This window comes from Haliotis asinina, chromosome 2 (assembly GCF_037392515.1).
Source record: "Haliotis asinina isolate JCU_RB_2024 chromosome 2, JCU_Hal_asi_v2, whole genome shotgun sequence".
Classification (NCBI taxonomy): Eukaryota; Metazoa; Mollusca; class Gastropoda; order Lepetellida; family Haliotidae; genus Haliotis; species Haliotis asinina.
Genome location: NC_090281.1, coordinates 12,724,072 through 12,749,538, shown reverse-complemented (window position 1 = coordinate 12,749,538; position 25,467 = coordinate 12,724,072). Strand labels below are relative to the sequence as shown.

General features: G+C 41.2%; 3 protein-coding genes and 1 long non-coding RNA gene across 4 annotated transcripts; 1 reads left to right on the top strand and 3 right to left on the bottom strand.

Annotated features, from left to right (window-relative positions):
• Window positions 1-8,066: 8,066 nt before the first annotated feature.
• LOC137271566 (integumentary mucin A.1-like) lies at window positions 8,067-13,713 on the bottom strand. The gene is made up of 4 exons (XM_067804013.1): window positions 13,423-13,713; window positions 9,719-10,187; window positions 9,118-9,246; window positions 8,067-8,332 (listed from the first exon to the last, which is right to left on the bottom strand). The coding sequence occupies exons 1-4, from the start codon at window positions 13,711-13,713 to the stop codon at window positions 8,067-8,069; spliced, it is 1,155 nt and encodes a 384-aa protein (XP_067660114.1).
• Window positions 13,714-15,973: 2,260 nt separating this feature from the next.
• Window positions 15,974-20,101, bottom strand: LOC137273253 (GTPase activating protein homolog 2-like). Its single transcript, XM_067805790.1, has 3 exons — window positions 19,725-20,101; window positions 18,730-18,858; window positions 15,974-16,831 (listed from the first exon to the last, which is right to left on the bottom strand). The coding sequence occupies exons 1-3, from the start codon at window positions 20,062-20,064 to the stop codon at window positions 16,575-16,577; spliced, it is 726 nt and encodes a 241-aa protein (XP_067661891.1). The 5' UTR covers window positions 20,065-20,101; the 3' UTR covers window positions 15,974-16,574.
• Window positions 20,102-20,379: 278 nt separating this feature from the next.
• Window positions 20,380-20,801, top strand: LOC137273255 (uncharacterized). Its single transcript, XR_010956130.1, has 3 exons — window positions 20,380-20,392; window positions 20,627-20,743; window positions 20,783-20,801. It is a non-coding gene; the product is annotated as an uncharacterized lncRNA (long non-coding RNA).
• Window positions 20,802-21,003: 202 nt separating this feature from the next.
• LOC137271565 (integumentary mucin C.1-like) lies at window positions 21,004-25,123 on the bottom strand (the record flags this gene model as incomplete). Its single annotated transcript, XM_067804012.1, has 2 exons — window positions 24,827-25,123; window positions 21,004-21,387 (listed from the first exon to the last, which is right to left on the bottom strand). Coding segments are annotated over exons 1-2 (681 nt in total), but the record flags the coding sequence as incomplete, so codon positions are not given.
• Between the last annotated feature and the right edge of the window lie 344 nt (window positions 25,124-25,467).

Below are 25,467 nucleotides of genomic sequence, written 5' to 3'. Positions count from 1 at the left end.
ACTGTTTTATTAATCTGTTTATACGCATAATTTTATACGCTTACATGCCAGCTAAGGTCAATGTCATTTGTACAACCTGTGGTTTTGTCACGTGACAGATTTCACGGGATATGTCAATATGTGAGCAGACATAAATATCCTACATGCAGAAATATTTGCACCACAGGGGTAATTCAACTGCTATTCCATACAGAGACGAAACCGTTTTTGTTTTTTGTTTGTTTTTTTTTTGTTTTTTTTTTATTATTTATATTGACCTTCGAAAAAAATCCTCTTCACGTTACTAATATTTATATGCCTCATTCAGTTATAAACTATCAAAGATCACTGTATACCTCCTTTAAGGATTCACGTGGTTCCGATCACTGACCGCCAGAGGGAGTTGTTCCTGCAAGAGTGAGTGGGTTTTGTTTTACGACGTACTCAGCAATTATCCATCTCTATGGCGGCGGTATATAAATGAACGAGACTGAACGAGACAGTGACCAACGGCATAAGCATCGACCATGGAATACTAAAGATCAGTTCTAACCCACATCTTTATGGTTATCCAGCAAGGTAATGCCAGGCCTAACGAAACACAAGCCACTATACAGTATCTTCAGAATGAAAACATGACAGTGCTTCCTTGCCTTGGCCTTCCAAATCAATCGATCAATTCCCATGAAGCATATGTGGTGTTACGGTTAATAAATTGCCGAGACAAATGGTATAAGAGTCTCATTTGAACCAGCTAAATATAACACAGACAAGTCTAAAATATTCAATAATATATTGAGGAAACAATGAGCACGTTACAATGAGTCACAATACAGATTTGTAACACACTGAAATTGAGTCACAATTCTAAGGTAATTGGTCACAAATATCAAATATTAACTCACCAGAGTCTCGGCATCTTCAGTGAGAGTAGAAATATTAAATAAAGCTTGTTTACATAGAGAGCAGTCATGCACGAAGTGTAAATCTTGAATGCAAGTCAGATGATGTTGACAGACGGCGAGGCAGACAGATGCGTTATTCTATGTGTGATTTCCCGTCACACAACATAACAAGAAGTCATTATATATAATGATACACTGTCGAGAACATTCCGGCATTAGCTGTATCTTAATATAGTCAGAACGTTCGCGAACAGCTTCCGTGAGAGGACGTAAACAATAGATTGCCAAGGGCATGTAACTGAAGCGCGGCCCAAAAGACCTGCCGCTAAAATTACTATTGCCATTGAACATATATGAGATGTGACCCATAATAACTATCACCTAAGCAATGATTATACAAATTGCAAAAATACACTCCCGGTGCAGTGGGATTACCTTGGCCGACGCTTACGGGAACGCCAAGCATTTGTTGGATGACCACGGCTGACGCATACGTGAACGTCAACTCAATCGGCGCCCCAGGCGTTAGATCAACTTCAAAGGCATTGCAAGAGGAATGGACCAGAATCCCACAAGCTCGAACTAAATGACTTATTCAGTCCATGTTGAGACGGCGCAGAGCCGTTTTGTGGGGCTAATGGTTGTCACAATAGATATTGAAGACAACGTCCGACTGGGAACGGATCTCTTTGCTTATTGATTTTTTTTATAATCTATACACGGTAACAGAAATTTCATCTTTTATGCTGTGAAATTTGGCTGCTGATCCATAATTATATGTCTTATTTCACTTTAAAGTTAGCAGATTATACCCCGGAACATACATCATTGCGTTTCTTTTCTTTGGAGAGTATATGTGGACTACATTGAAACGAAGTCAAGCAATGAATATATTTGCCAAAAGTCGAGGGGATCTGTGCAACCGTTATTTGTAAACCGCATAGATCCCAAGAAGAATAAGAGACCCAAATAACAACCAATAATGTAAATTATTTTATTCACATGTGACAATACATTCCTTGTTGTTTAATTATTTATATGTATCAAGCTATGAGGTACATCTGCATCGCAGTCTCACACGGTTACTGCTCCATCGACCACCAACTTAACGGGTTTCTTTACAGGCCACCGTGGCATGGTTAAGAGTGTTAATGAGTTCACAGTCAAAGTCACTGTCCTTTACCGTTATCAGTAATACACATATAAAGATTACAAACATAATGCACCACGGGAATTGTGTTTAGGCTCTTAGAGTGAGTGGGTGAGATTAGGTTTACGCTGCTTTAGGCATTATTCCAACAATGTTACGGCTGGGAACACCAGAAATGGGCTTCACACATTATCCAATCTCACACATAAATGTTGTTTTCTGATTGGCTAAGCGCTCTTCTATTATTTTCAATGTACCCCACTTTCAAGCGGGGTTCATTGCAATGTAGCCCGCTGCCAATGGCAGCTCATTCGGTAATTTCGTGGTGGTACTTCCTTACATCGATTAACATTGTATCACAAGTGATGCACTGAAATTAGGGATTTTCGCGAATGCAAATGGATGGAAGGGAGAGAACTCTAAATATGTTTATGCACCCTCAATATTTGTTTAAGTTCCCTGAGCCCGACTTATACTGTACCCATGTGAGGAATCGAACCCGGATCTTCATAGTGAAGAGCTAACAGTATAATCAGCAGACTACCCTACCGGCCCCTTTGCATGGCAGGAGTTCATTCGGTGTCACCACTGTCTTTCGGCGATCCATCCGTACCCGTATGACTTTCACAGCTACAACGCTCCACGTTTCTGAGGATAGTCCACTGCCATATGGAGGGAATATTGCTGACAATCAGTCTGAGACTGAGTATTGTTTTGCAATGACACTTTATATTTTCTCACCTGATGATTTAATTTGCATCTCTATATTTGTGGACAGTGTTAAGAAAGGACATAGTAATTATTTTTAGTCACACCTGATCAGATGTAGCTCTGCGGCCATTTTTCATCGACTGCTTCAGAGAAACTGGCTGCTTTGAATAAAAGGAATACCAGTAAATGTCCCTTCGCAGTGTGATCCATAAGAGACAACGACTTCTCCTTTCTAATGGACACCAATAACGATTTGTTTCATGTGTCACTGAAATATTTATTTATATGAAGATCGATAACAATAAGAAAGTGGCAAGTCCGGTTGGGCGCACATGACTGAAACGACTTCATCATCATCATCATCATCATCATTCCAATCTTAGTTAGTCCATCCAATCGATATGGAATAATTATAAGTATAAACCCAGGTGCTGGTAAATGAATGGAAACGACAATAGTTTGACCGTTATCGAAAGGTTGATCATGAAACTACTCACTTGATGTATCCCATACATAATGCTCCACAACGTCAAGTAGATTTTCAGGACTGACACACAGCCAAGAGTTTATGGATCCTCTCCAACTCACCTGGATTATGCGATCCTGACTGAAACTGGTGACAAAGCAGTGCACTAGGCTGAAGATGCACAAATACAAATGTTTGTCGTTATGTAAAAACACGGAGCAGTATTGTCACATTGAAACGTTGGCATGTGGCAAGCGCTAACTACAATTACCGTCAATTTGTGACGGATTGATGGAGGATGAAGTTCATTGTGTTACGTGTCGTCAGAATACTTGCCAAAACTGTACAATTAGTGACTTCACAACGAATGAGATCACTCACTCACTCTCTCTCTCTCACACACATACACACTTCCCGTGTGTATGTGTGTGCGTGCGTGCGCGTGTGTAGGTAACGTCTCTCCAGGTGTACAAGGCAAACTAGGCCTACTGTAGACCACACACAGCTGTAGTTTCTATGTCGTCATCATGCGTATGACGTCACAGTTAACGACACTAAGAGACTAGAAGTGCGTACTATTGTTTCGAATGTGGACACAGAAAACTAGATTAGATGAAGTGGAGTCCAATCTTCAACTACAAGTATACATTCATGTGAAGTGTTTGAAGATACCGTGTATAATGCAATAAATGCCCAACGAGAAGCACTTATAAAACCAAGCGAAACAAATACGGAGACGGATATTCTTCCCTCTATTTGTACCTACAATCTAATAATTGTGCAATTTCGCACGTTATAGGAACAAATGTTCCATTTTAAAAAGGACGCCATGAAAATGGTTTATCTGGGTGTAATGTATACGTAGCACTAGGCATCCTAAAAATCTAAAACAAATCCTTCATCCAAATATTCACAAGATACATAAATCCTGTCAGTGTAACCAAATGTCACTCAATTCCACGTGGAACTTGCTCAATCATGTTCGATGACTGTAAATTTATATTTTTGTGAAAACAAAGCATTTGCTATAAAAAAGCGTATGAAATGTCACAGCAAAGATGTTACACGTGTTTATTAATGAGCGAAATGGGGTGAGAATTATATTGGATAATCTGGAATGCAACGAAAGGACCGAGTCAGTGAACACAGACAGCAGATTCGAGATCCTAATGTGCGATGTATAAATGTAAGCAAACGCTTTGGTGAATGCGGGAATGGCTCGTTTACTGTCCTTCCGTTTTATCAAGTCTTAACAATGACAAACAATTACTGATGGAAAAAGAACAAAGGCTTTTTCACCTAATCTTAATTCAATAGTGTAAGTTTGTTACCTACCCAGTGAAACTCAGTGTGCATCTGTGCACTGAAACCATATTGCATTTAGGTCTACAACTATTGTTACTATGGCTGCGAAATATGACAACATCACACACGTATGTTGTGCCCTTAAATGCACAATGGCCTTAGGTGCACAGAAAGCATTAATATTCATCAGTGGGCGGAGCTTATGTGATCGCGTCACATTCACAGCACAGTATCTTCTACTGAACTAACGATGAATATTAATACTTTCTGTGCACTTAAGACCATTGTGCACTTAAGGGCACCACACGTGTACATATGTTACAGTCAAATATGAAATAGATCTCTGTCTCTCTCTCTCTCTCTCTCTCTCTCTCTCTCTCTCTCTCTTTCTCTCTCTTTCTCTCTCTCTCTCTCTCTCTCTGTGTGTGTGTGTGTGTGTGTGTGTGTGTTTCAAACACACTCCCCCGCAAAAAATGCACACACGAGAGGACATTCTCAATGTACAAGCATCCTATCAATATGGTGCTAATATGGCCATGTTTACAATCAAATTAACTAGTTAGCTGTGTCCTTGGCTTCATACATCGATATGTTTAATGAAATGACGAACCTGTGACATGAAAGGGTAGTACAGACAATATATTAACACAACGAACAAATGTCTAGTTCCAGAGATCATGAACAATTAGATTTTTCGCCTGAAGTGTTGAATGTCTTGAAACAAGGAGAGCTTGGTTTCTCTTTCCACAAACAAGATTGAAGCACTGACAACAAAATACAATATGCTTTGATATGTCACACGTTTACAGTCAGTGCTGGTCTTTTGCAATCCATTTCTGTGGTAAGAGGTCACTACTGGACTATTGTTGTCAGGCTCGTTGACTTAGATGCTGCTTGTAATTGAATCCCAACTCGATGCTCATTATGTCAATCACGGGATTGTTTGGTCCAATTAATTACAGACCGCCGTCATATAGCTTGAATATTGCTGAGTGCCATACCACACACTCTCTGCTATACCTGTCGACAGGGATACTTATTTTGGGATTATTGTTTTGAAAAATGACATTTTGATTTCCACAATACCTGTTACATGGAAAAGACTCTGGTGTCAGAGAACCATAGATTCAGGAACTGAGTAATCAAATAAAATGCGATTTATATGCCATAAAAATCTATACACTAGTTCATACACATTGACACATGTATTGAAGATATGCAATACGAAAGTGGAAAGTGTTTAAAATATCAAAGCAACACTAAGACTTTAATTCGTTGTGATAATAGTGATCGTCAGCCACTTGGCATTAAACGGCATTACGCCGAGCGGCTACTGTAATGAAGAGACTCTTCATTATACATCTAATTTTAAACTCCCTGTGAAACTGTGTAAAACTTAGCTAAGTGTCAGACACCTTGCGTTTATATACACTGAGATTGTAGTTTATGTTTTAGAAACTCAGACAAAAATAAACTAGCTTGACAGGTCCACTATCGGTCAAATTGGGTTGTAGCGTGATCGAACATTGAAATATGTCTAAAGACTATTCAATCTTTGTCCGTGGCATGGTGGGTGTTAATTATAAATATACGACATTTAAAATCTACATAAAAGCTATTCAGAGTTAAATCTTTTATGGTAACGCAAGGCTGTGAAGTTTATTCTTGGTCAAATAAGATCAAATATTTTGACATCCAGAGCTGATTGGGATCTGAAAGTTTTATTGATCAGGACTCACTTTTGATGTTCATGTAGTTTTTGAGAATGGCAATAGAAAACACATGAAAAACTTTGAGGTCTGATCTACACACACAAACCTATGTGTGTCACAAGTTACATCTACACACACAAGCCTATGTGCGTCACCAGTTGCAACTACACACACAAGCCTATGTGTGTCACCAGTTGCAACTACACACACAAGCCTATGTGCGTCACAAGTTACATCTACACACACAAACCTATGTGTGTCACCAGTTACATCTACACACACAAGCCTGTGTGTGTCACCAGTTACATCTACACACACAAGCCTGTGTGTGTCACCAGTTACATCTACACACACAAGCCTATGTGTGTCACCAGTTACATCTACACACACAAGCCTATGTGCGTCACCAGTTACATCTACACACACAAGCCTATGTGTGTCACCAGTTGCATCTACACACACAAACCTGTGTGTGTCACCAGATGCATCTACACACACAAACCTATGTGTGTTACCAGTTACATCAACACACACAAACCTATGTGTGTTACCAGTTACATCTACACACAAGCCTTTGTGTTTCACCAGTTACATCAACATACAAGCCTGTGTGTGTCACCAGTTACATCTACACACACAAGCCTATGTGTGTTACCAGTTACATCAACATACAAGCCTCTGTGTGTTACAGTTACATCTACACACAAACCTCTGAGTGTCACCAGTTACATCAACATACAAGCCTGTGTGTGTCACCAGTTACATCTACACACAAGCCTGTGTGTGTCACCAGTTGCATCAGCACCACACAAGCGTTAGTGTGTCACCAGTTGCACCTACACACACAATATCAAAACCCGTGAAGTTATGTATAAACAGTATACATTTTCCGTGTTGACCTTAGCGGTCACATCTGGGACAACCGCACCAAACCGAAATCAGATATCTTAGAAAAATTAAACAGATACTATACGAACAATACCTAGAGCTGTACACGGAACTGGACATGAATTATACGCCCAAACGAATATCCAGCCTTTAAGGATGAGACGAAATAATAACAAATTAATTCTGTTTTATAGAATTGTAAATAGATCAACACCCGACGATCTGACCAGCCTTGTCTCTCCTTGTGTATCGGATTCAAACCGATATAACTTAAGAAATCATAATAACATCCAAACATTAAATGTAGAACAAGTAATTACGAAAACTCGTTCTTACCCGATACTGTTAACCTATGGAATAACTGACCTCAATATCTTACTCATTTAGAGCCCTCGTCAAGTTTTAAAAGACAGTTGAGGACCTTTGGTCCACCTCGTATGTGTCTCAACTATGGAAGCCGTTTTCCTTAGATTGTTCATTCCCGCCTGCGACTCGGCTGCAGTGACCTCAATGTTCACAATATGAAAGCAACATTTCAGAAAGTCAGATGTGATCATGTGGTCTAGCAAACGAAGAAAAAGCAGATTCTTGAATATGTTCATTTATACATCGTAAAACCAGGCAGGTACCTTTCTTTTTCTTTTTTTCTTTTTTTTCCCCTACGGTCCACGTACTGCTTGTAACAGTCTACATGTAACCATATGTGATTATCATTTGTTTCTGTAAGGGAGAGGTGTTCACATTTGTTTACACCTTGTTCACCGGTACCTATTCAATCCCATTTGAATAACAAAATATGTTTAAACAACAACCGTTTAATTATCACCAGTTACGAACAATACGCAACTATGTATGTCACCAGTTACATGTACATACAAGTCTATGTGTGTCACCAGTTACATGTACATATATGACGGTGTATATGTCACCAGTTACATCTACACACAAGCCTATGTGTGTCTCCAGTTACATCTACGCTGGTAATGATTTGCTGCCTGTAGAGGACCACGACCAGAGTCGCCGACATCAAACCACGTGACTGTCTGCAAGAAGCAGTTATTAAAATATGTTTCAAAAGATCTGCAGACGATGTCTTTAGCATCCACACACAGTTGGGCGCATTCTGCGGGAGTCTTAGAATAAATGTTCCTGACGTTATTTCCCTTGACTGCCATGTCCGTGAACATTGTGAAGTTAGATCCAAGAGATGCACAATCTGTAACATAACCAAATATGTCCGTCAGTCTGGTTGGTGGAATTATTGGCTATGTATTTTTCTTGGGACCAAGCAGGGAACGGATGGTCGTATATTGCGAAGCAGTTATGATAGGGCGCCTAGAAACGCATAGCTTTGTGTTCGAACCCAACACAAGTGTTAATACCAGACACCACTTAAAGTCGCTGAAGTACACAACCCCTTCATAAGAGTGCAATAACGATAACTGTCTTCAAACAACATCGGAATGATGAATACAGAAGCAAGGAATTGAGACTGGAGGAAAAGAACTGCAGCTGCAATTAACAATACGTATTAGTCAGACCAGTCATTGCAAGTTCTCTCCGTACTCTGGTCTGTATTTATTTTCTGCGTATTAAGGGGATTCTCATTTATAACGTCAGGGTGCGATGTGCGCGTGACGATGTGTGGGTCTTGTTGAGGCGGTGGGTTATTGCGGAAGTTAAAGCTTTCGCTCGCCACGGTGAAGATCTGGTTTCGGTTCCCCACGTGAGTACGATGTTTGAAGCCCATTTCTGGTGTACACCGCGGTGCTGCTCAAAGGGTCGGAAACCATACTCACCCACTCATTTACTTGTGTCTGATGTATATGAATGTATGCGTGCACACATGAACGCATAAATGCATACACACACATACAGTCACTGAGCATTACAATCCCCTGTGTTATATACGTAGTCGTAATAACACTGTGACTTACATAATGACGATATGCACTGCACGATGTGCATTGTGTCAAGACTACTGCTGGCACCAGATAATACCTGTCAATTTTCTGCACATAAAGCTGGTCTCGTCCATGTCGTATCCGATGGAACATATGCAGGCACCACTGGAGCAGGTCCTCCCAGGAGGTACAGCACAGTCGATGTCCGTTACACATGTGCCGTTATCTGTAAAACAGAAGTAGATTACACACTTGGTAAATGCACTCCGGGAATTGTGTTTAGACTTGGAGGGAGTGGGTGACTTGAGTTTTACGTAGCGTTTAGAAATATTCCCGGAATATCACTACGGGACACCAGGAATTGACTCCACACATTGTACCCATGCAGGGAAACGAAGCAGAGCCTTCGGTGATGAGCCACGAGGGTACCACAGAGCCCACACCAAGGTTCTTGGAACTAAAATTCTACATTTCACTTTCACATTTTCCGAGTTTCTTTCAGTTTCTGAGTTTAAAAGTTTCTTTGCACCTCATGGACAATTTTGCAAAGTGTTATATAGAACAGAACCCGTTGGGCGTTTCATTGAATTGATCAGTGAAAAAATAATGTTTGTGTATTTTCTCATTTCGTCAGTTAGACTGGAATTATTACACTGCTTTCACCACTGTAGGTCACAGTGCTGTCAACGCATACATACATGGCTTAGGTGTCGTGATCGTCGTTGTGGTAGTTGATGGTGCTGAAGAAGCTGATGTAGTCGGTTTACTAGATACCGTGGTCCCACCTGAAGTTCCTGACGTTGAAACAGGAGTTGTTGCAGGGCTTGGCTCATTTGTATTTGGCAGCGTTGTAGCTGTAGCTGTCGTTGCTGAGGCTTGCGGAGAGGTTGTTTCCACAGTCGTTGATGTAGTAGTAGTAATAGCAGCAGTAGTAGTAGTAGTAGTAGCAGTAGTAGCAGCAGTAGTAGTAGTAGTAGTAGTAGCAGCAGTTGTAGTAGTAGTAGTAGCAGCAGCAGCAGCAGCAGCAGCAGCAGCAGTAGTAGTAGTAGTAGTAGTAGCAGTTTGTGGCTTGGACGCATCAATACGTACACATACATGTCTTTTAGCTGTATTAACGGGTATGCACATGTGATTGGTACTGCAGGTCTGACTGGCGCATGGATGACCCTGAAAATAGCAACATGAATCACGTTATGGATTATCAACATTTGATAATATACAGTGGAAGAACGTGTCGGATTTCCTTCTCTTTGTGGAATTGGTAGGAACAACTGTAAGATACGGGTGTATGTCTTGCTTTTCCCTTCTATTGTCTGTGATTTCCTTGTTCTTGTATATACAATCCCTTGACGACCTTGCCTTTTTTCTCACTGAGTCACCTCTACATCGCCAACACACTCGAACCAGAACTTCCATATATGGAAATCGATACTACGTCTCGATTTGACTTAATTAACGATCACACAACTAAATGCTTAATTGCAACTGATTAGGTGATCTGGGAGTGCCCATCCTTCACTAGTATGAGCTCAGTAGGTACTGGCGACGTCAGAGAGCCGCAACCGGTGTAGCTCTGGGTCAATAGGTGCACTGTAACCTGCACTGTGAGAGCCTCATGACCTCATTCTTTAACACTGTACTAAGGTTACCTAAGTCTAGGTAGGTGGCGTAGACTCCATGACGTGACGTGGTAGGTGGGGTAGACTCCATGACGTGACGTGGTAGGTGGGGTAGACTCCATGACGTGGTAGGTGGGGTAGACTCCATGACGTGACGTGGTAGGTAGCGTAGACTCCATGACGTGGTAGGTGGTGTAGACTCCAGGACGTGGTAGGTGGCGTAGACTCCATGACGTGGTAGGTGGCGTAGACTCCATGACGTGGTAGGTGGCGTAGACTCCATGACGTGGTAGGTGGGGTAGACTCCATGACGTGGTAGGTGGCGTAGACTCCAGGACGTGGTAGCTGACGTATCCACATGGAATGCATCAGGGCCCACTTGCGCAAAACGATCTCAGCGCAACGACTGTCTGAAGCCTATGTTGGAGAATGGGAGTTACAATCACTGTAGCGTTGATATAGCTTTGTACAAGTGAGCCCTGGTCCAGACGCGGCATTTACAAAGAGCTGGCGTGGTGTGGGAACATTACAGAATGCAGTGTTACGCAACAATGAGACAGACAAAGAGGGTCTTAGCAAGACATTGTCTAAGACCCGCTTTACAAATAGATCGCAGCGCAATGATCGTCGTAAGTCTATGTTAAAGTTTGGGAGCTAGATAACCCTGGGCAAAGTCCCTAACCTGGCATTTCATGGTGAATACCAGGAACAAAGACGAAACCATGACGCCCAGAAACAGTAGGTTTTTAAAATAGCCACAATACGTATAGCATACTTGGGGAAACGTCGTCCAGTCAAAGACGCTCTTTCCTCATTGATAGACACAAGCTGGAACTCTGGCGTTTGGTTCACTGATCTGATGAAAGTCGCTATCCTTTAAACGTTACCGTCGACCGTTGTGAAGACGTCACCTCGAGATAATCAGCTTGTCCCTTTCGCGGTGGTTCAGAGATGGGGTGAGCATGGTTTAACGTCGCTTTTAGCACAGCGGGGGATACCCGAAATAGGCCTCAAGCATTTTACATATGTCTGTGGGGTTACAAATGGTAAGACTGCAAGCTGGATCACATTTTAGGACATGGGACACTCGCTGGGCAACCTTATCCAGAACAGGTACTGGATACAGCCGTAGTGCCACATTGTGATAACCATCTTCTTACCCCGTCGGGGCGGTGGGGTAGCATTGAAGTGAAAAAAACGCTCGCTCCTCACGCCGAAGACCTGGGTTCGATTCACGACATGGGTAGAATGCGTGAAGTTCATTTCTGATGCCGCCCGCCTTGATACTGCGAGAATATTGCTACTTCAAACTTCATTTATTGGGACAACATCGACTGTTGTTACCGAGGCTGTTACACTTTAACATTTACAACGTCCCAAGCTGCGAGAAAATTACCTTTATAGAGCAAGACAAAAGCCTTTTGGACACGTCATCTAGGATAAAACCCACCTGGACACAAGTCATCTAGGACAAAAGCCACCTGACACAAGCCATCTAAGACAAAAGCTACTTGGCACCAGGCACCTAGGATAAAAGCCACCTGGAGACATGCCATCTAGGGCATTTAGCCACACAATTACTTTTACCATTACAGAAAGGACAATTACCATCCCATGTTGACAAAAAGGATTTCTATAATATATATTTTATGAAGTGTTTCATTCAAAAAGAATTTGCTTTTGTTACGAAAGGTTGACTTTGATACAAATGCTGATTTTGTTGCTAAAATGTTGTTGATTTTGATGAATATTTTGGTCTCTCCAAAACGTAATGCTTACTTTGATAAAATAAAATGACTTTAATGTAAAATTTGGACTTCATGGTAATGTTGACTTGTAAAATATTAATGTAAATGACTGTAAAACCTTGAATTAAGAACTAATTTGACCTTGAATTTGTCCATTAGTTGGGAGCGTGGTGAGCTTGGGTTTGCTCAGTCTAGTAACTCTTAATGTTGTTTTAAATGCCATTATCCTGTGTAACCTGCATATTTATATCTAATTATGAAGATTGCAAGTGTGCAATGGTTTAATTCTTTTGAAAATACATAAACTCAAATGTTAAGGAACAAAGTATCAATTAGGGTAGACCATGTAAAATAGACGCTATTATATTTCTCCCACTCCACTGGGGAGTGAAGTTCATAACATGATGTCGACATGGTGCTCATGTTTGAAACACGTAGCATCTTTTATAAAACATTTTATAACGTGTTTATTGCTAAATAGTGCGACTAGTGCCAATGTTGGATACAAACACATCTAGTGTCTATTGTAGCTAATGTTAAAAATGGAAAATGAAACAAGAAAGCAAAGGATTAAGCGAATACATGCTGACTGATTAATTACTTTTATCATTCCCACTCTAAAGGTAGGTGATGCTTGGTTAATGCTTAGGTCTAACGTTGACCCTGTTAAGGGACTGTGTGCAATGTTAGGATATATAGTAATGTTTCAGTAAAATTTGACTCTGATCTTTAACGTGATAATTATCAATAAAAGTTCTTGAAATCAAAGATCTGGATTCTATTTCGATTACGAGGATGTTCATCACTCATCAGCAAGGTTCCGCTCATGCGCTACAAACGGATAAGGAGCCAAAGTCTATGGAATCAACAGCTGAATTACTATCCTCAACAGACAATGTTTTCTAAACTAGGATTCCTGTTTCAAGACACAACTTCCAGAACGAATAGCATCACAGTTTTCACAACACTTGCCTTGAAGACTGTGCCTTTTCTCCTTTGGGAAGAAATTATGAATTCTTTAAAATTACCTCTTACCTGTTCTGTTATCTGTTCGGCAGGTAGATAAATGTTACTTCTTGAAACTTGCAAAGTTTCCCCATTTCCCTTCTTTGAATTCAGCTGACACTCCCTGGTGGATGATGACCAGTTGACCGAGAGACATCTTGACGAGTAAACACACAGTCTGCGACACTGCTGTACCGTAGTTCTACGAAATGTCTGGAACACAAATCCGGACAAAACCACATCCTGTGTTCTATCAAACTGCCCCATTGATAAAGAAACGTGTAGAATGACAGCTGCTAGAAATATGTAACTGACATCCATTTGGTCCTGTAAGCTTCTCTTCCTGTAAAATAAGCTAGTGGAAGCAGGCACTGCAGACCCGGCAGGATGACTTAAGGAGAAGGTAGTGACGCGGAGAGGTACTGAATCGATATTTCAACACGTGTCATTCTCCGCTCATTTAGCACAGCGATTGGTGTGTATGTCTGGCACAAGTGTTCGTATCTTTGTTAGTTACTTAACACAGCATAATATGGATTCCTAGATGAGAATCCTTGCAAAACAAGTACGAGGTAGCCACATAAAACAAAGCGCTAAAACGACAACTGGCATTTGGTTAGATTTGCCTCTTACTGCTTGTTTTGTGAGGGCGACAAGATGTCATGTGATGTCATGCTATGTCTTCAGGAAGGTAGTGGGAGGTACATGTTGTAGGAATGCCATGTGAATGCCTGGTGGTAAGTTGACAAAAACCTAGTTTAACACACTCGACGTATCTAGGTTTTCCTTTGTCGAAACATGCATGCAGTTGTGTACCCATGGGGTTAGGGCTTTTTAACAAACACAGCTAACCGTGGTTGCTCCGTTCCCTGTTGGGAGAGACACGAAGTTGATATTCACGAAGACCAGTCAAAACTGAAGGTACATGCACCTACGCAGAGCCCCACTATATACAGACGTACACAAACTCCCATAGTGACTATGTTTAAACAAACGAAACAAAGAAATGAAAAGAAAACAACAACTCATCGAACTCATGTTAGGGTCACAAGAGTAGGAGAAACCCAACACGAACGTTTACAGGTCACAAACAAGACAATACAGCAATACATACTCAGTTAAATCAGTAACATCAGTTGTCTTAACATCGACTTTATCCCCATCTGTGTTATGTAAACTTATCCTATCATCTGTAATGTATTACCATTGGCTTCCATCATTGTTAATCATAACTGTCGGCTTCCTATCAGTGCTTGTTTATACTGTCTTTCGTTAATTCATTCCACTTGCTCCTTTGTTATTGTTTTACCCGTACATATAAAATATAGCTCTGTACCCCATTCTCATTCCCCCGATGAAGGAGTAAGCATTAACTCCGAAATGTTGTGTTCTCATAATAAAGAAGTTGATATCCATAAAAATCTTCATTCTTATATTCTTTTCTCAGCTGTGTAAATTTTAGGGATACTGAGTAACAACCTAACAACAGTTGTTTTGGGGTTTTTTTTATTTCCGACAGTACTTAGCAACTTAGCCTCTGCTATCATCTAATTATAGATTGACTTTATGTAATTAGAAATCTCATGGAACATAGGAAAGCGTGTTTCTATTTATAGATCAGGACATTCTCCCCAACCACCTGTAAAGATCCGGGTTAGAATTGGTCTGTGGCAACTCATACTTGCCGTCAGAGCCGACTCCTGGAGAATAGGTTGACTGTTGGACACGTCATCGCATCTCAACTGCCCCCATCTTTGCTCAAGGTGTGATCACTTGATTGTTTGGTCCACACGCGATTATTAAACAACACACGAACAGAATCTAAACCCAACATCAAATAACTAAAGCAAAGTAAGTAAAATGTTCACTTCTAGAGTATGAATAATGTTCAATAAATTTCAATGATTGATATACATGTATATTTACATTACAGATCGTACCTTTTAGACTATTTACGCTTCCACCGTGCTATTACAGATTTATACAGCCATTGATGTGACGATAGTCATTTTTAGCTCCATACAAAGGCTGGGGTGTAAATAAAGCGAATATTTTTGCTTCCAATGTCATACAAGCTAAATACAGAAACAAGAGCTAACTCACTTAGCTTGTCATGAGTTTCATCCAGTTCGACAAAGTGAGAAAATACGTCGAGATATCAGAAGTGAGACACAGCCATCAAGTGACGACTGGATAAGGAATACGCAGGAACAAAGCTTTACTTTCGAGATATCTGTTCAGCATACCAACATTCCACGCAGTAGTGTTTTGTCTGTATACAGGGTATATACTAAAGAACAGTAGCATCGTGTCTCATAATAACTTGTTATCCAAAAGGAAACTCCATGATAAATGGTGAGAGAAAGAAGTATGAGACTTATGACTTATGTAAAACACACTCACATACACTTACCACTTCAAAACGATATAAAACACTCACCAACAATGAGGAAAAATGTTTACTAGGAAATTACGTACATTTAAAGGTACGTAAATGAATTAAACATGGTTTATCTCGAAAAAATTATCACCTTGAGAGTCAAGCAAATGGACAGAGTCGTTCGAATGACTGACGGCTGACTGATGCGCAGTCAACCATTGGAATCACAAACAAGGCTTTGTGTCAAATTCCTCTCGGTTTGTGAAGGAAAGCCAGTAATTTCGAATGCATTATTTCCATTTTCTATTTTCATACAAACATCCAACAAACATCCCCTTTAGCAGTGGAAACTGAAAGTCAAAACATTTCACATTAAGGTTTCTTAAATTTAAAAGCTATTTCAGTGGGATCATGTTTAAAAGGAGATACATTGATTCACAACTCTCTTGAAATATTTTTTAGGTGTAAACAAATTATACAATTCACACACAAAGGTCGTATGTGCTTTCATATCAGTGCGTATGCATATTGCATATTGTACGTGTGTGTGTACATATGAGTGTGTGCCAGACCAGACATCCCAATGTTTTGTAACTTTAATATGTATAGCAAGCACAGTGTCACAGATAATTTGCTGTTTCTTGATTTTATCCCTACAATACTGGGAAAATACAGTTTAAAACAACATGTCTTGTTTCCAAGTGCATTAGACACTGTCTTGTTTCTGTTTAAGGACCGGAAGTCGAAGGATTGTGTCCAGAATTGGCATAGTTTTCTTCCAGTGACAGTAAACTTATATGCATCACCAGGCACATCTTCGCTGGTAATGATCAGTACCCAGTAAAGACACACGTTTATAGTTCGGGACTGCAAACCATGTAACTGCTTGCAAATAGCAAAATGTATTTTCCATTTCAAAAGATCTGCAAATAGATGTTGCATTCAGGCAGAATCGGGCACAGTCGGCGGGCGTGGTGTAATACAGGTGCTTGTCGATAGCGTATCCTTTGATGACTCTGTCCACGTAGAGGATGAAATCGGAACGAAATGATGAACATTCTGTAACAAAGTGAGAAAAGAGTTTAGTAGTTCAGTGTATATTGGTATTGTATCAAATGAAACTCTAGATCTGTGACACCTTTGACCTATGTTAGAAGATATGTCCAGTGATTCACAGTCGACGCCAAAGATGTGAAAACCATCCACATGTCAGAGTTGTTCCAGAGAAGAAAAACCTTACCTGTTAATGTATGACCATCGTCATTTGACCTTTCCTCTAGCAATAAAATGACACTTTATAATTTATTAAAGAAATCAGATCATGTAAAAGGCCCGTATGCTTTGCTGATGTTGACAAGACAGCCATAGAAGAGAAAAACTGTCCTACATCTGAAAATATATAAAATTATCGAACTCTCTACTTTGGTTGGTGCTTCCTCGATTTCCAGTGCCACAAGGTAATATCATATTTCCTATCTTGTTTATTTTACACCTACATTTTGCCTGTTATTTTGATTATTATATAAATCATGAAATAGAATATTTATAAAAATTCAAAAGACGCTGAGTGGTGTGTATCAAATTTATTGATCTGTAACAAGGTGAGAAAAGCGTTAAATAGGATGTTTTAAAGGATACTTTGGCATGATTTGCAACTGAGCCGAAATGTTTGTGGTTTTGATTATTGACTAAACTTTCGATTGGTGTCTCAGAAAAGTCGCTTAGGTCCCGATTTGGTCTTAAAAGGTCCTCATCATCATACTAATCGTAAGAAACTCGCATGGAGTTACAACGATCGCAAACACGATCCTACTATTTGTCGCAAGTCAGTCGCAGATGTCTTTAGTCTTGACCTGTTCGGCTCTGTCACACCTGGGGCCTTTAGACCTAGATGCGATACGTAAGACCGATGCCACTAGTCTAAACCATGCCGCCGTAAAAATGAAAATTCTACGTTTTTGTTCAAGACACAATCCACGGCTTAGGTATAAACGATCAGTCGCAAGAAGAAAAGTAAGCAACCAGTGCATAGCTGGTCGCAGTCAGGTCTCAGACAGGTAGCGTCTCGGTGTAAACATACGCTAAAATGATCTGTGTTTGATGTTAAACTGTATTAAAATTTATGTGGAGGCCTCGTTGGGTATCTCAGTGGGAAAAAGCGTCCGCTCGTCTCACTGCAGATTTGGGTTCAATTCCCCACATGGGTTCAATGTGTAATGTCTGGAGTCCCTCGAGGTGATCTTGCGGCGTAAAACCCACTCGCTTACTGTGAGAGCATGTTATTTAGTGTAACCGTCCTTTCCAAACAGGTGCCCCTTTCGGCACGCTTCGTTTGGTGGGGACACATCTTCACCTGTAATCTTAGTATGGATCTATGTCGTATTCACTAGATTTCTTATATTTCAATATGTGACTCATATTAGGGCATTTCTTTCTGATCAAAAAGTAGTTTTTGATTAGTAGTGGTTCGTTTGGAAGAGTGGATTAAACATCCGCCCTTAATAACTTGAGTGAGGGAGGGAGGGAGTGAAAGAAAGATTGAGGTTTAGCAATATTCCAGCAATATAACATCAGAGGACACCATAAATGGGTTTCACACATTACATCCATGTGAGGAATGAAGCCTGAGTTTTCATGACGAGCGAACGCTTTAACCACTAGGCCAGCACACCGTCCTTCCCTGTTGTGAACAGCACAGGAAGGTGTAATATGGAGGTCAAATATAAACATGAAACGTGTGCTCAGTAAACATTCTTAAAGTTTGACAAACTGAGTTTTGTAAAATATACACGTTTGTCCCTCGGTCTTTCCTTTTACCAGTTTTACCCAGTTTGTATGTATTTTCATTATGATTAGCTTTGCAAGCTAGCTTTTGAGGATGTAATAAAGTAAAAACGCTAAAACCCTTTGAATAATAATGTAAAAGTTAAATGCAAAGGTCATAAATGGAGGTTTACCTGTCAACTTTCTGCACTTAACGCTGGTCTCGTCCATGTCGTATCCGATGGAACATATGCAGACACCATTGGAGCAGGTCCTCCCAGGAGGTACAGCACAGTCACTGTCCTTTACACATGTACCGTTATCTGCAGAACACAGAAGTGCATTACCCATAGAATGTACACCACGTGTTTGTAAAACTGGTCAGGATTAGGGTCCTTTCAGCCAAACGGAATGTCAAATACCCCTGTTCTATTTACATCAAAATTACCGAACTTGTTCCGAATACGACCAAATGATTTCTATCTTAGTCGGACGGATTTTGAACTCTTGCCCATGATATTGCTTAGAACACAACCCAAGATTGATTTCCCACAATATATAACCGTGATTTTGTAAGCATCATCTGAGAAAACTAGCTTTGGTCATTTTTGGTCATATAGTGAACAGACGCCAATAGAAGCATTGGTTAAGCTCGTTAGAGCTGACACGTTTTTGTCGTTGATTCCAGTTACGCATGTGTTGGCACGGTTCCAGTGCTCATTAGCCTAAACAAATCTGATAACTTTCATGACATGACTGCACCCCCAACATATCTTTGTCCCCAGATGTCCTTATAGGAATAATAGTCCGCCCATGGCAATCCAGGTGCACAAAACAGTCCAAGGTTACAGTGGTCTTTGTCAGGTCCTGGGTCTAGACTTTGGCCGACTTTGAAGACGGTTCTAAAAGAGGTCGTACTGTTGTTTTTCTGTTTCAGTTAGGGGCGATTGAAAAGCCTATAGGTTAAAGGGTTCGTGTGTCACGCAGAAGATCCGAAATCGATTCCCCATCATGGGTACAATGTGTGAAGCCCATTTTGGGTGTCCCTGATATTGGTGGAATGTTGATAAAAGTGACATAACTCACAACTCACTCACTGTCACAATTAAACGTCCCCCTGTGGACGTTGGAGGGATCTACGTACTGTACATACTGTAAGTTATCCGAAGTTTGACATACACTGGGGTACCTGGGGTAGAAGTAGCAGTAGTTGGTGTATGGGTGGTGCCCGAGGTAGTAGTAGCAGTAGTTGTCATAAGGGTGGTGCCCGAGGTAGTAGTAGCAGTAGTTGTCATAGGGGTGGTCTCCGAGGTAGTAGTAGCAGTAGTTGTCATAAGGGTGGTGCCCGAGGTAGTAGTAGCAGTAGTTGTCATAGGGGTGGTGCCCGAGGTAGTAGTAGCAGTAGTTGTCATAGGGGTGGTGCCCGAGGTAGTAGTAGCAGTAGTTGTCATAGGGGTGGTGCCCGAGGTAGTAGTAGCAGTAGGTGTCATAGGGGTGGTGCCCGAGGTAGTAGTAGCAGTAGGTGTCATAGGGGTGGTGCCCGAGGTAGTAGAAGCAGTAGTTGTCATAGGGGTGGTGCCCGAGGTAGTAGTAGCAGTAGTTGATATAGGGGTGGTGCCCGAGGTAGTAGTAGCAGTAGGTGTCATAGGGGTGGTGCCCGAGGTAGTAGTAGCAGTAGTTGATATAGGGGTGGTGCCCGAGGTAGTAGTAGCAGTAGTTGATATAGGGGTGGTGTCCGAGGTAGTAGTAGCAGTAGGTGTCATAGGGGTGGTGCCCGAGGTAGTAGTACCAGTAGTTGTCATAGGGGTGGTGACCGAGGTAGTAGTACCAGTAGTTGTCATAGGGGTGGTGATCGAGGTAGTAGTAGCAGTAGTTGATATAGGGGTGGTGCCCGAGGTAGTAGTAGCAGTAGGTGTCATAGGGGTGGTGCCCGAGGTAGTAGTAGCAGTAGGTGTCATAGGGGTGGTGCCCAAGGTAGTAGTAGCAGTAGGTGTCATAGGGGTGGTGCCCGAGGTAGTAGTAGCAGTAGTTGATATAGGGGTGGTGCCCGAGGTAGTAGTAGCAGTAGTTGATATAGGGGTGGTGTCCGAGGTAGTAGTAGCAGTAGGTGTCATAGGGGTGGTGCCCGAGGTAGTAGTAGCAGTAGTTGTCATAGGGGTGGTGCCCGAGGTAGTAGTACCAGTAGTTGTCATAGGGGTGGTGCCCGAGGTAGTAGTACCAGTAGTTGTCATAAGGGTGGTGCCCGAGGTAGTAGTAGCAGTAGTTGATATAGGGGTGGTGCCCGAGGTGGTAGTAGCAGCAGTTGATATAGGGGTGGTGCCCGAGGTGGTAGTAGCAGTAGTTGATATAGGGGTGGTGCCCGAGGTGGTAGTAGCAGTAGTTGATATAGGGGTGGTGCCCGAGGTGGTAGTAGCAGTAGTTGATATAGGGGTGGTGCCCGAGGTAGTAGTAGCAGTAGTTGATATAGGGGTGGTGCCCGAGGTGGTAGTAGCAGCAGTTGATATAGGGGTGGTGATCGAGGTGGTAGTAGCAGTAGTTGATATAGGGGTGGTGCCCGAGGTGGTAGTAGCAGTAGTTGATATAGGGGTGGTGCCCGAGGTGGTAGTAGCAGTAGGTGATATAGGGGTGGTGCCCGAGGTAGTAGTAGCAGCAGTTGTCGATGTAGTTTCAGCAACTCTCAGTGACGAGGTTGTTGACACAGTGATTGTGGTTGCTGCAGCCTTTGACAGCACGCCTGCCTCAGTGGTTTGTGGCATGGACGCATCGACATGTGCACATACATGTCCTTTTGCCGTGTTGACGGGGATACACATGTGATCAGTACTGCACGGATGACTGACACATGGATGACCCTACAAATAACAAGTGTACATATTAGCTCTCCATATAATGTGATTCTGCTTGTCGTAAGAGTCAACTAACGGGTTCGTGTGGTCAGGCTCGCTGACTTGGTAGACACATGTCATAGGTTACCAATTGCGCTGACCGATGTTGATCACTGGATTGTCTGGTCCAGACTCTATTATTTAAGACCGCCGCCATATAGCTGGAATATTGCTGAGTAAAACGCAACTCACTCATTCACCCATATGACCTGAGACTCTGAGACTCTGAGACTAGTCGAAAGCTCCGTCATCTATGCAGTGCCACAAGGATTCACATAACGGATCGTTGAGGTAGCCTAGTGGTTACGGCGTTTGCCCGTTACGCCGAAAATCCGGGTTTAATTCTTGAAAAGGATACGTGAAGCCCATTTCTGGAGTCCGCCGCCATGACATGGCAGGAATATTGCTAAAAGCGGGGTAAATCCATACTCACTCACTAACAGTCACAGTCGACATTTCACAGGTTTTCCATGTGACACGGGAAGATACGGGTTAGAATTGATCTTCAGTAACCTATGCTTGTCATTATAGGCGACTAGCGGGATCGGGTGGTCAGGCTCGCTGACATGACACAAGTCATTGTGTCCCAGTTGCGTATATCGATGCTCATGCTGTTGATCACCGGATAATTTGCAGACCGCCGTCATATAGCTGGTATACTGCTGAGTGTGACGTAAAACTGAAATCATTCAATCACTCATTTTCAAAGGACAATGTACACTATATACCGATTTTACGAGCGCATCACAAGTGCAGTATCTTTAATGGGATTAGCTGGAGGGGTGGATTAATAGGGAATATTTTAGCCACATCGTGATTAAATCAAGTCATTGATATATCATAAATAAAAGTAAATTATGAAAACCTGTCAGAGGAGGACAGTAAAGTAACTAGATTGTCACAGGTGTAAATGTAAAATTAGCAAATATATCTAACACAGTTTAACTATGGAAAACGGTACAATGTAAAGTCAGGCAGTACCTCGCCAACAACTGAAGGCAGATCACTATACTTGGAACCATAGGGACTTACAGGGCTTTTGCATGGGCCCTAGCTGGATTTACATCATCCCTTCAGCCGATGGAGATTTGTGCCACAGTTTCAAATCATTATACTGCATGTGCTTTTAAAAAGTCTAGTAAATTTAATTTTTTTTATGGTATGGGGACTTAGGTAGCCACACGGGTGCACAATGATTTTACACTGTGTTAACATGTATTTTTTTCACAAACATATGTCAAAATTTATACAACAATTTTATGTCTTTTAAAAATGCAATAATTGAACCATAATTTAACTGAAGAAAATTGGGTAAATTACCTATGGAAGAACAGTTTATAAATTTGACGGCCAAATTCAGCCAATGTATTTCACGGGTCTGAAGGTCGTGTGGTTAAAAAGATATGACAGCAATGACAAAACTCATTCTCGAACAACTAATGTAACCGTATAGGGAGAATTTCCAGCTTATATTTATTCACATGTTCTAACGATGAAATACTGGCTTAAAATAACATCATATAATATGCTGTTTTAATTAGATAGCACTGGGATCCACACACGTGAGATCCGTTATATAGTGTCCTGACACAATTATAGATTTGTCTTGCTTTCACATGCTGTCGGTGATCTGTGCGTTTTCATGTATGTTTTTAAAGAACGCTTGATCGACATGTTTTACATGTGCATGTATATCATTGGATTTATTCTCTTCAGTACAATACCCGTGAAGATTCTTGTTAGAATATTGGCTTTCGATAAACCACACTTGTCGTAAGAGGCGACTAACGGGGTCGGGTGGTCAGGCTCGCTGACTTGGTTGACAGACAGACAGATCGCTCGATGCTCATATGCATTCTGTTGATCACTGGATTGCCTGGTCGGGACTTGATTACTCACAGACCGCAGCCATATAGCTGGAATATTTTTGAGTGCGGCGTAAAACTAAACTCACCCACTCAATCACTTCAATACACTGTGCACATTTGTAAAATACATGTAAATTAATTGATCCCTTTACTCAGCCCGTTTATCCTATGCTTGACAAAACATACCTGAGTTCTCCTACTGACATCAAATAACTGATCCCCGGTGCTGGAACCAAGGGTGTTACCACTGCCAGAATGTTAGTTGTCAATTGGCCATTGACAGGTTGATTGGCTACGTTAGTCCAAACAGGGAAGAGAATGACGATTTGTACAGCGTATTAGTGTCATAGGGTCCAGAAAATGGTGTCGGAATCCGGAATGTACAGATGTCGGATAATGCAAAGTTTAAATGATGATAATATGGAAGAACACGGCAGGGGCCCACAACTTATTCAGATGTCGGAGTATACAACATCCACTGTACATTCCTTAACATATTGATGAATTCAAAGCTGGCGGGCGTTTTGCGTTTAAAGAACAACTAACGAAAGTGGCAAATATTGTTACTTTTCTAAGACTGTGTCCTGTATGAAAAGTATATTTACGAAACGTCCGACTTGAAACGTCCGACTTGAAATTCCCTATCAATGTCCAAGCTAAAATGATATCCCTTAGCAATATCATTAAACTGCAGATATTACCAAACTAGTTTGTATTATTTATATGCATATAAAATGAGAGCAAGTTAGAAAATAGGTCGTATAATTCTAGAGATTTCAGTTCAGGTATACCTATATGTGCCCCTAACATATTTTATTGGGCATATCAGATAATCTCTGCAGAAAGATGGGATACGTTTTGAGAAAAGAAATTGTTTCCTTTTTTCTTACGCCTTCATAACTGGAATGTTATGATGATATGTACATGGGCCTGTGGTCTACGTAAGAAATGCAGATTTAGGATGGTTATTAAAACGTTATGTGACCTTTCATATTTGTGACGTCTACGTGTGACATTAGCTGTCACTCCGGACACATGATCGATTACAACGAAACTACGTTCAGTCTCGTGTCAGTGTGTCTGTAATGTAACTCCAATACATGGAATACCATGTCAGTTTGGCCATAACGTTCATCTTTACATTGATTACCGTGCATTTACTGCTAAACACCCAATTTCATTCCATAAAATGACACGTGACGAAACAAGAAAACAAAAGGAATAAAACAAACAAACAAACAAAACAACAACAGCACTGTCCCATGGTAGGGCATTTCACAATGGGCTTCTGATAGTCATACCATCTTTCTGTGCTGACAAATGTTGATAAAACAGGAGTTGACTTCAGTTAGACAATGTTATTTTGTGTTTCGCGTCTTGTATCTAATACCACAAGAAGCTACGTTTAAAAACAAGTTCAGTTTTTCATTCAATCCAACCTAACCAGAAAACATGATTTGTTTGTAAATTTTGAGGTAAAATATGATCTTAAGAACATTTCAGGAACACCTACATTATTAACATGTCTACCCTCTTACCTGCAGTTTCAACTTTTGGACTGGAAGATACACGTCACTATCAGATACCTGCAAACTTTCCACGTTTCCTTTCTTTGAATTCAGCTGGCACTCCCTGGTGGATGATGACCAGTTGACCGAGAGACATCTTAACGAGTAAACACACAGTCTGCGACACTGCTGTACCGTCGTTCTACGAAATGTCTGGAACACAGATCCGGGCAAAACCACATCCTGTCTTCCATCAAACCTTCCCTGTGCTGTCGCACATAAAGAAAAGTGTAGAATGAGAGCAGATAGAAATGTGGTACTATCCATGTTCTCCAGTGCACATAAAGCTGACAAGGCAAACGCAACTGGTCTCCTCAACGTGGCAGTGATACTGAAGAGGAGCATCACTTCGAGAATCGATTGATAACAGCCTTGTGTCTATTTTTTTGTTGGAGTTTTTTGGTTAATTCTGCAGTCAACTGTATCTAGTTCTATAACGACCTTCTACGTGTTTTCGAGTCTAGCCCCGCCGAAACTTTGATGCCATGCCAATATCAGGCATGGCTAGATACCAGTTCTCTTGGAACAGACAACAAGTTTTATGATGCACAGGTGCTTTGAATTCTGTGTGTCCTTTGTTGATATCGTTTCAAAGCAGCCAGTGTTGCCAT